This window comes from Antechinus flavipes, chromosome 5 (assembly GCF_016432865.1).
Source record: "Antechinus flavipes isolate AdamAnt ecotype Samford, QLD, Australia chromosome 5, AdamAnt_v2, whole genome shotgun sequence".
Classification (NCBI taxonomy): Eukaryota; Metazoa; Chordata; class Mammalia; order Dasyuromorphia; family Dasyuridae; genus Antechinus; species Antechinus flavipes.
Window position 1 is genome coordinate 60,657,979 of NC_067402.1, and position 15,677 is coordinate 60,673,655.

The 15,677-nt window shown below is 36.4% G+C and overlaps 1 protein-coding gene across 12 annotated transcripts in view; it reads left to right on the top strand.

Moving 5' to 3' along the window:
* Positions 1-15,677, top strand: part of KIAA1217 (KIAA1217 ortholog) — an 887,028-nt gene that overhangs the window by 676,247 nt on the left and 195,104 nt on the right. For all 12 annotated transcript variants that reach the window (XM_051963016.1, XM_051963028.1, XM_051963021.1 and 9 more), the window contains one exon: positions 14,351-14,549. In XM_051963016.1, coding sequence (XP_051818976.1) covers positions 14,351-14,549 — 199 coding nt within the window. The remainder of the gene's footprint in view (positions 1-14,350; positions 14,550-15,677) is intronic.

A 15,677-nucleotide genomic window follows, 5' to 3' on the forward strand; every position in this document is an offset into this window, starting at 1 on the left:
ATTTGACTCCAGACCAAACATCTTTCTGTTTTTACAGGTGAAAATCATGAATAATGTCTAGGATAATCTTTGGATGGAAAGAGTGGGGAGAGATTGAAATAGAAACCTAGAAGAGAAGGGCTATGAGATTGAATTAATGGAGGATGATTCACCAAAATAAGTTTTAGAGGAAACACTTTCCACCATTTTGTGTAAGTAGGCTTTAGAGAGAACAGAGATTAATTTTAAAGGCTAGACTTGGGGTATACCTAAGGTGGTTTGGTCTTTACCCATTTTTATGTTAGTATACAGATGTGCGTGTGTATGAAAGAGAGAGAGAGAGAGAGAGATAGGGAGAAAGAGGGAGAAGATGGTGAGGAAAGAATAGATAAAGATAGAGACAGGGAAAGGGGCACAGAGAGAATTAGAACATTTATTAAGTGTTTACTATCAGTGTTAAGCCCAGGAACACTAACATAAATGAACAATACACATCTGTACGTGGGAGGCTTACATTCTAAAGGAAGAAGACAATACTTAACAGCATATTGGAAAGAGGGCTAGGGTACCTTTGAGGGGACTGTACAGAAGTATCCTCAAAATAAAGCCAGAGTTCTGTGTATTGAGAATGAGATAGATTGATATTTAATATCATGTCTATATTCCATTTCTCTCCCCACAAAATTATAAACTTCTTCCAAATTCTGAACTTCCCAATTCCACCAGGCTTGGCCCATGATTGACAGACAAAATGTATATGAATGTTTGAGCATGAGGCCATAAGGACTATCCCTAAGATTGATTCCAGGCAAAGACTGCATCCACTGTTTTATTTGTGCAGCTGTATTAAGGCCTTCCTACACCGAATTTCCCTCCCTGAGGTTTTCTTTTCAAAGTTCCACTTCATTCAGAAGATTTGGAGCAGGATGGGACTTTAGAGATGATCTAGGCCAACTCTTTCATTTTTTAAAAATTGGTAATGAAACTGTGAGGAAGGCATGAATTGCTCAAGGAGACAGAGAAAAGAATATTGAATTTAGAGTCACAAAAATTTGAGTCTAAATCTCAGATCCGTAACTACACTGTAGGCAAGTCATATCAGCCCCTGGGACTCTGTTCCCTCATTTTCAAAATGGAAAGATTGAAATAGGTGATCTACTAAATCACTTCCAGTTCCAGATCTAGAGTTCTTAACATGGGGTACACGGATGCCAGAGTCTGTGGATGGGTTTGGATGGGGGAGAAAATTACATTTGAATTTGACTAACCTCTCACTGAAATGTACTATATCCTTCAATTATGAATAGGGTGATAGAACTTTATTCTGGGAAGGGATCCATAAAATTTCACTAGGTTGTCAATAGGGTCATGACATGAACAAAAGTTAAGAACTCCTGACCTATGACACAATCTCATAGTTAGCTGCAGACAAGTCTCAAACCTAGGTCTCTTGCCCTTTTCCCTCCCCACATGTGAAACTGAGCTTGAGTATCACTAAGAGGAACAGCTCTGCAAATAGGCATATTCTTCAGAACTACTACACATGGGTATTTTACTTAGATGAATACATGATAAGACATACCTTGTCTTCCTTCCCTGGTCCTTTCAGGCCCTTCCATGCTAAACAGCTGTCAAAAGTAGGGGGAAAAGCTTTGTAAGAATACTGTCTTCTTCATCATCACATTTACATGCATTTGATCCACATGACCTTTGAAGTGGGGTGTTATTGTCTTCATTTTATGGATGAGAAACATGAGGTAGGCAGAGGTACAATGACTTGGCCAGGATCCCCTAAATAGAACATTTCTGAAATGGAATTTGAACTCGCATCATGTGGACTCCAAATCTTACCCTTTCTATTCTACCTAATTGTTTCTCCTCTCACAAATTCCTTCACCCACCTTGCTGAACATCATGACTATATTCTCTCTACTGCTCTAATACCTTTACTAAGAGAAATAACAAAGACAGGCAGAGATTACTAGTGAAAGGAAGAAATGTCTTTTTAAATTTTCCTTCAAGTATTTGTGAAACAAATATACACAACCATTAACAGTTAGTTTCATCTAAAAAATTCATAATGAGATGTATTATCTAATTGATTGATTGATTATCTTCCCAAGGGAATACAGGTAGTAAAATTGTCTTTAAATTAAAAAAATCTATTGCTTCTTATAATAAATTTACTCTTCTTTAGTGAGGAGGAAAGGAGTTTCTTAACAGAGCAGAATATTGATTTCACATAGGTGGATATCACTACTAAAAAACCCTTTTACATATTAAGTGGATACTATTTGCTGCTTCAGGTAGAATCATAGATATGTGGTAGAAATCATGTAGACCATGGTGCTATCTTGAATAGATGCCATATTCATAAATCTTCCATTACTAATGAGATTGAGGACTGAGATAGTCACAGTGAATCATATGAGCATACATTTGTTAAGCATTTTCAAAGTTAGGCGGTCTACTAATCACTGGAGAAATAAATGCAAAAATGAGATAGTTTCTGGTTTCAAGAAACTTAAATCTTATTGGAAAGAAACTCCATGTTCACAGATATTTTAAAATAGTTAGATGGAGCAGTGGATATAGCATTAGGTCTGGAATTGGGAAGATCTAAGTTCAAATAATAGCTGTGTAGTCCTGGGCAAATCACTTCACTCTGTTTTCCTTAGTTTTCTTATCTGTAAAATTAGCAAGAGAAGGAAATGGCAATCTTCTAGTTTCTCTACCAAGAAAACTTCAGATAGGGTCACAGAGTCAGTCATGAATGGAGGACAATTTTTTGGGGGGAGCCACATTTGTCACTTGATAATATATTAAATTCCCAATGAGACAAGTCCCTTCCATTTATTTGTTTCACAATTTCTAGACTTAAACAATTATTTTGCAAGGTTGAGGGACTTGACTAAGGAAGGTCATCTAGTCAGAATTGGCCAAATTGGGTCATCTTGACTCTGAAAATGGCTCTACGTATTTACTATACTGCCTCAAATATGAGATTGGTAAATATAAATACTGGCAGCAACGTGACTAACTCTGAGAGGGAATTCAAGATGGTAGCCTTTGGTCTTGTCAGAAGTGCCTGGTTTTTGTTGTCAACATCATTTTTTATTTACCTGTTCTTTTTATTCATCCATTCCCCAACATTGTGCCCAGAGTTATCTCAGCACACAAAGTGACATCAATCATAGACCATTATATCTTGATATTTTAGAGACATTTCTATTGAAAATCAGGCTGATGACTTTTTTATTTTACTTCAACTTCAACATTTGATATAGACTTCAAGGCTTAGTGACTAGATCACTAGACTTGCCACAAACAAAGGCCTGGCTTCTAGACCTATCCATGAAATTTCCTGGCTATGTGATCTTGCATAGATTGCTGCTACTTCTCTGTGCCTCAGTTTCCTCATTTATAAAATGATAAAAAGTTATAGCACTTCTGCATGCTATTCTGAGAATCAAATGAGGCAACATACATAAAGTGCCTTGCAAATTTTAAAACACTACAAAATGTCAGCAAACATTTCATCATTTCAATGAAGGTATTCCCTCTCCCTAAGTATATTAGAACTCTTTCATGACTTAGGAAATCTTTGAATTGCTTGGATCAAAAAATTCATTAGTGATGAGTTCATGCAAACAGTTAGGCTGGGTCTTAGAATACGATAAACAATTTATTATTGGGTCCATGTTCAAATCTTCTTTTCTTGGGAAGATCGACTTCTTATAAGTTGCATTCTTTTAATATAGCTTCCACAAACAATAAGGCATTATAGTAGGACAGATGAATAGGTAGTCTGTTCTTAGAGGATTTCATAGCATCCAACATCTGTTTTATTCTCTCTCTTGATTTTATTTTCTTCTGTTTGGCTGGTTTGAGATACTTTGACATATTACTCTTCTAGCTTTCCACTTTTAGGGGAAAAAATGATCTAGGATCTTTGTCCTAGTACAAAGTATTCAGATATGATACAACCACACTACCAACTAGGACAAAATCATGTTACTTTTCCTCTGATTCTCCCTCTCCAGGGTTCCTTTCATAGGACTGCACTGGCCCCCAATTTCCTGACTCCTGAATGAGTGTAATAGGTATACCAATCAGTGTCTACATATTGCTTTTATTTGTATCCATCAGGCTTTTGATAGATGCTTGTTAGCTTGATTGTATAGCATAAGGTATAGTGTAAGCCTATACCTTAGTAGAATGTAAGATTCCTAAGTACTAGGACTGTTTGTCATTATATTTCCAGTTCCTGGCACACAATAGATATTTCATAAACGCTTGTTGATTTGGTTGATCTCCAAACAAAAGGACCTAATAATAGTACCTGATATCCAAGGTTTTCATCTATTCACAGTACAGGCCCCTTTGTTCTTCTCCACAGCTATTTCCATGTCTTGTTCCATATCCAAAAATAGCCTTAATCCACATGAGCATCTTAAATCAATCAACAAACACTTATTTAGCATCTATCTTCATGTAAGAGCAGGACAATCATAGTAACTTACTCTATTGCCTCATTATATCACAGAAGTAAGCTAGGTTTTGATGGATAAAGCACTGGAGTATACGCTCTTAACAAGCCCTCCTAAAGTGAGAAGGCCCTGGGCACATACAAGTTAATCGTGGATATCTACCATGGAATCCAGGGGCAAGACTAGCCTTGTGCTTCTCTACTCTTAACCTAGGTTTGCTGGCAACTTATAAATTTCTCTTGGTTTTAAATCTGAATTTTGACTGTTCTCAGAATTTAAAAAAAAAAACATATTGGGGAGGCACAAAAAAGTAAGCAGTCTAGGTAAAGTGTTATGTCTGAACATCATGCTTATAACAACCACCTAAATTTAATGAGTATAATGAGTGAGTCACTCTGAGTTCATCAGCACACAGGGAAAGTTTCACCATAATTCAGTAATCCTCCATTTGCATCTATCTTGGCATCCTATGAAAGAGGACCTGAAACAAAGTAAAACCGCATTAAAGCAATGTGGTTTATTCAAAATAAAGACTAAATTGAACTGACTGATATGCCCCAGTTGATGACCTTTTGTTCTTTAATACAATTACTATTTAAGTCCAATTTGAGAGTTCCATTTTCCTGGTCCAAAAATTTCAAATATATGGAGTTTTACTGATTCTTTTTTTTTTTTTGAGGGCTTGAGTCCTGATTTGTGATTTTATTGATGTATCTTCTCAAGTGAGGAAACTTTCTGTACCAATTTCTACTGGTAACAGTCTGTAGGCTTAAATAGTTGCCTTTGGGCACTGAGGTCATTTGGCTTGTCCAATCCTGTAGTTTATAGATATCAGAAAACAATCTTGAACCCAGCTCATCCTGATTCCAAGAGCAGCTCTCAGGTTATTATGCCATGCCATCTCTGCCTTTATATTAATAGCTATTATTTAGTTGATTAAGATGGACAAGTCATATAGCTGCCTCTTTCTTCCCCTTTTATAAATTGCAAGTATTATGTTATTGAGAATATTCCACAAGAGGAATCTCCTATGTACCAATTGGAACCATCCAAAGGCTGCAGAGTTAATTGCCTTAAAAGATGAGTCCTGTGTCTAAGAAAGACCTTTCTAACCATTTGAATCAAAAGGCAGGGTTATGGTTAACTTCTTTGAAAGATGAGTTCTTTGATCTTTGAGATGTTCAAACAGTAGCTGGATGACCACTTAGCAAAGAAGCTGTATATTCATGAATACATCATATTCTTGCTTATTATCTATTTTGAACATTGGAGAACATGGCCTTTCAAGGAGGTTTTTTTCTGAGGGAGTTGGAATTAAGTGACTTGCCCAAGGTCACACAGCCAGAAAGTGTTAAGTGTCTGAGATCAAATTTGAACTCAGGTCCTCCTGACTCCACGGCTGGTGCTCTATCCACTGCACTACCTAGTTCAAGGAGATATTATCCATGGTTTTCTACCAAGAATCAATGACCAAAACTAGAAAATGTAGGGGAAGATTTAAAAACTTTAGGACAATATACTTGTATAGAAAATAAAAATGCTAAGACACACAGTATCTCATATCTATTTCTAGGAAGTAGCATTCCACTGGGAAAATAGAATAGAATGGCTGACAAAGTAATTGGAGAGACACGGAAAGGAGAGGGAGAAAGAAGACTTGGAATGACTGTTGGACATTCATGATAAAAAGAGGAAAACAATCTTGTGCTCCATTGTCCATCAGAAAGAAGAGAGAAGCAATCGCAGTCTAAAATCCTAAGTATTCTAGCCACGAGAAGGAAAAAGAGCATGCAAGGTTAAGAAGAAATGTCTTCAGAAGACCTTTGTCTTAAAGTCCTTTCAGTCCTTTCTATTCTGGTCAACTTGTATCTCTCACATTTAGTCATTTCTCCTTGAAGAGGAGAGTCTTCATCAAACTCAAAAGGTCCAGTTTAAAAGTCTGTGGGTATCTCTTTCAAGAGATAAGTTTGCTTTGAATCAAGGGGGTGCTATCCTATTAACATAGAGAAAGTTAGCCCTTCAATCCCTTCACATGGTTTATAGAATGGCCTTTGGACCTATTTGCTTTGACTGTAGCTGAATTTGGAAGGGTGAGTTATTACAGCTCATTCTAAACAGCTAGAAAGTAATTTGGGTATCAGATGGTAGCTTATGATGTTTCCATGGATACCTGAGCAGGCAAGTTCCCAACAGTTAGAGGAATTCATGTTTTAAGGAAGAGTTAGATAAGTTTAATCTTTGAAGGTTCTCCCATTCTGCAATTCTATAATTCTGACCCCAAACTCTGCCTCTACGCTTTCCTTTTCTGAAACAAGATCTCATGCATTAGCAATGCATTTCTATACTGCAGGTTTTATGGGACAAATACTTTAGAAAGAGGTGTTCCTTCCAGAATTGTAACCTCAGAAGGATATTAAATCTCAGTCTTTTCTAGAATAGGGGATGTTTTGTAGTTATAGGGATCATGGGATGAGAGATCTTGCGTTGGAAGGAAACAAAGGTCATCTAATATAACCTTCTCATTTTATAAGTGGAGGAAAAGGAGTTTTAAAGAGTTCATTGTGACTTTCCTGGAGTCCTCAGATCATCTGTTAGGAGGCCCCTTGTCAAATTTTGAATGGAAAGAAATCCTCTCATCTGGTCTTCACATTTTATTGGTGAGGATGCTGTGACCTTGAAATGTTAAGAGACTTGTCCAAAGCCACCTAATTAGGTGGTACCTAGAAACCACTTAGAACCAATTAGAACCACTGAGACTAGAAACCCCAAATTCATTGATCTTTTCCCCATTAGACCAAGGTCTCCAGTAATGTCTAGGTGATACTATCCTTAGTGGGCTGTTGTCCTTCATAAAATATTCTTGGAGAAGAAAATGGAACCCTTGTATGCAGTCCATAAATTCTGCCTGTATTGGTAATATTTTGTTTTAGAGAATAGAAAATGAATGGCACGGAAAGAAATGGTCAGGCTTGCCAAATCTTTCTATAATTTACGATAATAAGATCATAAATTCAAAGGACCTTGAAGAGACCTTGGAGGCTATAACAGCTTTTTCATCTTACTCTTGAGGGGTTAGGGCCCAGAGAGAATTTGACTTGCCTAAGATCACACCAGTAGAGTCAGGATTCAGCATATACTTGTGCTCACACCAGGCCTTTGCTGCTTGCCCCAGATAGGCACACAGCCCACTCATTGGCTCTAAAAGGTATCCCCACAAGCATCTTAGCCAGCCAAAATATGAGGCACTCAAATTCTAACCTCTCTCTGCCAGACCAGCTTCATAGAGCACTTTCCTCAGGAAGCTAACAGGATATCGCCAAACTCTCTTGTGAGTTCATGTGGCCAATGGGTGGGTCTAAGCATTTTATACTTTCATTACTTAGAAGTTTCCTCTTGAGAGATGCTCTGATGAATGATTAGGTGAATTAGAGATAAAAAGGCCCTAGCTTTGTTAAATAGGTTCCTATATGTGCCAATGCAGATCTACTCTCAAATAAATTGCTACCAAATAAATTCCTACTCTGGAAGTCTCCTATCCTGTCCTTTCTCTATCACTCCTTTTCCCTGCTATCTCTTTCCTTCCCCTTTCTTTCTCTTCTCTTTGCCTTCTTTTCCTTCCTCTTCCCTTTCTTTTTTAATCTCTCCTCTTCTAAAAGGTATTTATGTTTTTGTATTGGGGACTTTAACATTTTTCCTTATATTTTAAAAACTAAAGCACTCTGCATACTCTTTCCATTATGTGTTTTACTACTGGGGGGAAAATCTTGTCAGAAAGACTTCAAAGAGACTCCTAGCTTCGGCTAAGAATATAGGCTCTTGCCTTTCATTCTTAGGAAAACAAGCATTTAAGAATCTTTTAACTACAGAGTGATGGCCAATATTAGGTATTATTAACATTTTTTGAGTGAAAAGCTTTAAAGAAGTTGGTTTTCTCATTAGGGGTTGCTCATATTATAAAATGTAAGCAATTGGGCAAAATTGGCCATTGGGAACCATCAAGTCAACTATGAAGGTAATAGTTTTCCATGCATCTGAGATTCCACACTTGGATTTATTATTGTACAGTCTGTGCTATTGGTGCAGCCCCATTGGAAAAAAGTCACGTTAAACATTTAAATCTCTTTGGATATTCTGCCTGGTTCACTCCAGCAAGAGAGGCAGGGCTATGTAGTGATAAGAGTGCTGGCTTTGAAGTCCAGTGAGTTTGAATCCTACTCCTGACCTTCAGCTGTGAAACTCTAGGAATATCACCTCCTTTCCTTCCAGGCTACACCCTTGACTCCCCCAGATTCTCTCAACAATGTTCCAGACACTTCTTCACCCCAAAAGCTTACTTCATCCCACGACTTCACAATTGGAAGCTCCTCCCTCCCCATTCCTCCCTATCTTTCCTGTGATTGGCTGACTTCTTTTAAAACGTCTATTTTTAGGAAGCACAGGCTAGCCATGTGATTATTTCTCTATTAGCTGGCTTCCTAATTCTACTGACTTTTTTATAATACCTTCATTCCACTACACCACCCAGTCCCCAGTTATTCAGTTCCTTTTATATATTGAGAATTTAAACTCTTTGAAGCTAAGGGCCATCTATATTTCTGCTTGTATTTGTGTTCCAATATGTTTGCCTATAAAACCCAATGTGGGGTCAAGAAGAATCTAACAGAAATGAGCAACAAGTTTTTATTTCAGAAGCTGAGCTCCAAGCATTCAACCAGTTCTTCACTTGTAAAATGGGAATAGTAACATCTCTAGTACCCACTTCACAGGGCTGTTGTATGATATAAAATGCTTCTCGAGGACACAGTCCTACTTTCTGGCTAACTCAAAGTGTAATGGAAAAGATTCTGAAAGAGAGAAGGATAAAGGGAGGAAGGAACACATGTAATTAAGCAAAATAAATTCTTTCATTGGCCATATGCAATAAATGTCTTATTTTGTGTTCAGGCTCATCTCTCTTTCAGGAGGCAGGCAGGATGCTTCATCAGAAGTCCTTTAGAATTGTGGTTGGTCATTTTCTTGGTCAGAGTTCTTAAGTACAGTATGTCCAGGATGTTTGTCTTTTACAGTGTAGAGAATGTGCTGATTCCTAAGCCAAAATTTCTCATTCAGTTCAGTCCAGGAAAATTTTATTAATCATCTACTCTGTGCTGGACATTTAAAGATAAAAAACTATTTAAAGGTAAAAACTATCCCCAAAGTCTCTGTCCTTGGAGAACTTCTAAGGATGGGTAGATAAATAAGTAGAATGCAAGGTAATCAATTAATATTAATTTATTATTTGTAAAATACTAATTGCAAAGACAAAATTTATATATAACAATCCCTGCCTTCAAGGAGCATTCTATTAGAGAAAGACAACATTTACACATATAAGTATATATAGAATAAAGATACATACATAGAATGCATATATTTATATGAAACAAAGACAAAATAAATGAAATCAGTCAACAAGCTATAATTAATGTCAATAATAAAAAGACAATAAATTAATCACCAGCTTTGTACCAGGCACTATGCTAAGCACTGAAGATGCAAAGAGGCAAAAGGATTCCTCCTCTCAAAGAGTTCATAATCTAATGAGAGATAACAAACAGAAATAGGTACACAATCAAGCTAAATACAGGATAAGAAGCAAATTATCACAACAAGAAAAGCACTAGAATTAAGAGTTGACAAAGGCTTCCAGAAGAAGATGAGATTTTAGTTGGGAATTAAAGAAAGACATGGGAAACCAGTAAATAAAGAAGGATGAAGATAAAGAGCATTCCAGGTATGGAGCACAATCAGAGAAAATGACTAGAGCTGTCACAAAAACTAACTTGTGCATAGTAATACTTTAGAGCTTTTACATCTCATTTGATATAAGGTAATTGAGTGAAAAACAAGGGTTCAAATGCAACCATGTTTCGAATCTTAAGGAGTTTGTTTCAGTTGAATGAGAATCATCTATAAAATGGGAGTGAGAGTTATTCAGCCATAGAATTCTTATGTAACAAACTGAATTAACCTAAGTTTGCAATCTGTGATACCAGATAAAAGAAAATGGCATGGTATCTGGTACTTGATGAGTTCTTAGTATATGTTTATTGTCATATTATTATATGCTTATTATAATATATGTTTATTTACTAAGTGATTGACATCTACATAAGAGAGGAAATGCAGGTAACTATTCACAAATCACAACAGAGAATCAGTACAGTGCAGTGAAAAGAATACAGGACCTGGGCTGGACCCATTCTGGGCAATACCCAACTAAAAACCCATTCTGGACCTTGAGCTATACCCAACTAAAATTGTATAACCTTAGTCAAGTCACTTAATCAGTTTCCTCATATTCTAAATAGGGAAATAATTCTTATTATAAAAATCTCATAGGATTGATGTGGGATTCTAGGAACTTGGGTTTAGAAATGAAATAACCTCACAGTCCATCTAGTCTAACTTTCACTTTTATAGACAAGGAAACAGACTTTGAGAGATTGCGTATCTAAGATTACACAAGTAGTTAATAATGCAGTTGAGCTATGAAGGCAGTCCTCTAACTTCAAATCTATTATTTTTTTCCATTGTATTCTACAGCTTCTATATGGAAAACACTCTGAAAAATATCACTTATTAATTTTAGTTTTCTTTACCCATAATCATTCCCCAGCCTCCCCTTTTGCTATCCAAATCAAATCCTGCCCATCTTTTAGGGCAGATTCTTCCTGTTGCATTTTATAGTCAGTGACACACAGTTAACATTTAATTGTTCTTCAATTGTTTCTCATCTGTTTTTCCCAACATCCTCTTGTCACCCACACCATGAGCTCCTTTAGCAGGCAGGATTCATGACTTATATTTCTTTTGTGGTCTTACCTATCCCATTTAGTATCTGTTACACTTCTGGATACAGAATGGATGCAATAAATAACCAGTTAATTGATTGTTTTCATATATAAAATATTAGCACATTTAACAATGGCAAGCATAAGAAAGCTGCCTTTTCTCTGAACCTCAAGGACATTTTGGCAGCAAATGGAGATGTGATTAGAGGACATTGAATTCTGTATGTGAGGAGATTTCTAACATATGACAATAAAAGGCAGTGAGTTTTCAGAGTGAAAGTTTCAAACATGGGAATTATAAAAGAGCTGATATTTTGAAGAGAATATGTATGAAAAAGAAAGAAGTTATTTTCTTTCTAGATTCTTTTTAAAAACATATGTCTCTGCCCCAGGCATGCATCTGAACAGAGATATTTGATTTTGATTTATCTCTTCAAGGATTAATTTTTAATTTTTTTAGTTTTAGATTTTTTTTTATTTTAGGTTTTTTAAAAGTTTTTTTTAACAATAGGAAAGGAATATTCTTAAGATTTGTCCTTTTTTGTCTGCAGTCAGTAAAAGAAACCCACATGACAAATATTGTAAATGCTTCCATTTTAGGAAAAGTTAGTATCGTATCTTGGCAGTTTAGCTTGTCCTAATGTATCTTTTTAGGGTCAGGGAAAAGATTTACTCTTACAAAAGACCTTTTTTTCTTGGTTTAATTTATTGCACCCCTTCAAAAACTGTTGTTCACTGAAAGGAAGATATAAAGCTATCTCAGACCACCAGTAAGATCTTCAAGGTTGCTTTTCCAGACAGAATAATATTCCTCTTCCAATACTGGGGCTAAGTTCATACAATCCAAATAGAATTTAGAAAAGGTACAATTTAGTCATAACCAGCTGTTTGGTTCAAGTTGTAAACAATTATAGTCCAAGGACAAATGAATAATTGCATGGGTTATCTCCACTTTTGACCAGTCAGGAATTCTACCACTCTGGGGTGGGACATCAATTCAAGAAAATGTTTTTTAACCACCTGCGTGCACCATGAGAGACTGCATGGCGTAATGGGTAGAGAACAGAGCTTGGAGTTGGGAAGTCCTGCATCCAAGAAGCCTCTGACATATAACAAGTCACCCTGGCCACATCAATTAACCTCACAATGCTTCAGACAATTCTCCAAGATTATAAATTATAGACAGTAAATTGAATGAGCAGAATCTTTCCATGCAAGTAGTTTCCTATATGGATGCATCGAAGAGGAAGAAAGAATACCTGGCACTTTGTGAGGTGTAGAGAATACAAAAACAAGAATGAAACTATCTCTGCCTTCAAGATGCTTACATTCTACCTGAGAAATATAACGTCTCTATTTTCCTACCTGAGTTGAATCATGGAAGCAGTCAGATGCTACTTAACCTATTTTCCTTTAAGAAAAGGGGATTATGGGTCAGCTAGGTGGTGCAATGGATAGAGCACCAGCCCTGAAGTTAGGAGAACCTAAGTTCAAATCTGGCCACTTAAAACTTCCTAGCTGTGTGACCCTGGGCAAGTCACTTAACCCTAATTGCCTCAGTAAAACAAAACAAAACAAACAAAAAACAAGAAGGGGATATATTACTTTTCATCTTGGAACTCCTTGAAGAAAGGACTAGACATACTCATATGTAACCAATTCAATTCAGCTAAACAGACATGACAGACAGGAAAATTAGCAAACCAATAAATATTGATATGCATAGTAACATTTATACTTTTATATATCTGAGCTTTTTCTTGTTTATTCTTTGGAATATTAATGATGATGAATTTGTGAACTGAATTTGTTTTGTGTATAAAGCTTTAGGATTTGGGTTGGGCTTCAGAACGGGTCATCATAAGCTAAAGAATTTTGAATTTTTAAATAAGGGAGAAGAAATGGGCAACTCATGTGTTTCTTTGGTACCCACATCATGCTAAGCTACTTAGACAGAGTCACTGGGCACATTGACCAAAACCCCTGTGGAGATTTTATAAGAGCACATGAACATGAGTCACATAAGATGAGAAGGTGTGAATGAATGGGATGCAATTTCTATTGATGGAAGGAGTACCCACATCTGTGAAATCACAAATTCACTAAAGTAATGAAGAGCATCCAGTTCATGGACTATTTAACTATATCCTAGCCAGTATTGCTTGCAAATTGCTCATTTGTCTTATCTTTTTGACTACTTTGGAAATTCCCTGAGGGTAGGGGTTAATGTGCTACATTTCTTCTATGTCCTGTATAGCATTTTGTAGATACTGAGTACATTGAAATAGATTGAGTTCTATTGATCGGGCTCATGTGGGCAGCAATTTGATTGATTCTTCCCATTTCTACTCAATCCCTGTGCAATAGACATCATTAAAACTGAGAATCAGTTCCAATATGGCTGTATCTATTTGCAGAGCCTCCCTGTTGATGGGCAAGGTAGATAAGAGAAAGAATAGAGATTTTTAAAAATCTTATGGGATTTCAGTCACCAAAACTAAATCTCTGCCCAACTGTGCCACTATTTCTCTTCTATAATACTACCTTACTGATTTTCAGAGTAATCTCAGTGAAAGACTTAGAAATAGAATGCTGCAGCTTAGCCATAGAAGCGTCTTCCATTCCCTGTTAAGGATATGTGTCTGTGCACATTTATGTCTACTGTTATAACACCTGTTAACAGTTGTTCAAGTCATAGGGAATGGAATTGCCATACATCTCTGCTATAATATGTCTTAGCCTCGGGTCCTTGTTAGAAATGAAATTTGTGCGGTAGAGGTTCAGCAATAAAAATCCTAATGGTATACCCAGGGACAATATGTTTTTAAAAATAACTTTGATAACAGTCACCTTGACCACACAAAGCCATTCAGATTTCTAAATTCAAAAATTTTGATGGACTTTTCTCCCCCCTCAACCATAGCCCCAACACTCTCCCCCAAAATTGATTTTCCAGATTGCCCAATCTTGATAGTATTGAAAACATTTACAAGCGTAATAATAGAATGCCATGCTTCCCTTTCCTTCTCTTTTTAATGTCTTTTGCAGACCAGAAGCCCAAAGCTTTCTCAAAGCCCTCAGCCGTCCAATTTGGGAGAACAGGCTGAGCATCTGTCAGAGGCATCTGCTGATTCTTTGGAAGCCATGTCAGAGGGAGAATCACCAACTCCTTTTTCCAGGGGCAGCCGAACAAGGGCAAGCCTTCCAGTGGTGAGGTCAACCAACCAGACAAAAGAGCGATCTCTGGGTAAGTGTCAGAAATGAGCTTGAATACCCTGTGTTGTTCTTTGCTTGTGTATATTTTGCATTTTTTGAACAGTATTGCTTGCTTATTTAATAGATGTTTGAAAAGACAAAGTTATTGAAAAGATTCAAATATCTATTCATTCTCGACATTAATCAAAAATTGATCCTGATTTGTTGAAAATGTAAGCTATTGACAAATGTAATCTTTTCCCCAATTTAATCTCCATTTGTTCAAGTTAAGCAGCAAAAGGCTGAAATTTCAAATTTCTTTTTTTTCTTCTTTGATGTTATTTGCTGAATGTGGGTCATCCAGGATTCTGGGAGTTTCGAGTTTTGATGCATTGTTTGCTCACATCCTCAGGACTGGACTGGACTAGTTACCCTGTCGTTAGGATATGAAAATAATAGTAATAATATATAATGATATAGTGTTTTAAGGTTTGCAAACTGTTTTCTGTTCAACCCTGAGAAACAGGGAGAATAGTATTGCTTTCATTTGGAGATAAGGAAATTAAATCTAGGAAAGGTTTAATGAATTCAATACATTTATAGTTAGCAAGTATTCAGAAATAAAGTTTGAACTCAGATCACTGCTGTCTCAAAATCCTGTACTCTTAGCCTGGAGCATACCCATGTACCTATACACTGATGAAGAGGTAGTGTGAATTAGAATTTTTTTCTTTCTCTTCATTTTTTTCTTTCCCTTTCTCTCTTTCTTCTTGCCCAGAGTCACACAACTATTAAGTATTAAGTAACTTAGGTCAGATTTGAACTCAGGAACTTCTGATTTCAGGACCTCCTATCTACTATGCCAGTTAGCTGCCCCATGAACTAGAATTCTCTAAAGTGAATTACCATTCTCACTGCTTGTCTCTACTAAAGCACAATCCATACTATAAACTAAATCCTTGTCATGTAAAAAAATCTTTTTTTAGAGTGACCTATGACAGTAAAGTTATTGGTTAGATAGATGATGGGCAAGTTAAACTTTTGGGCAAATTAGACTTTTGAATTTCCACATGATGTTTATTTATAATGAAGCATGAGGAATACATTATTTTCAGCCCCATCAAAAGATAGCCATTTAAGAAAAAGTTGAAACTATTAATCCATTCTTTGCCTATGGATT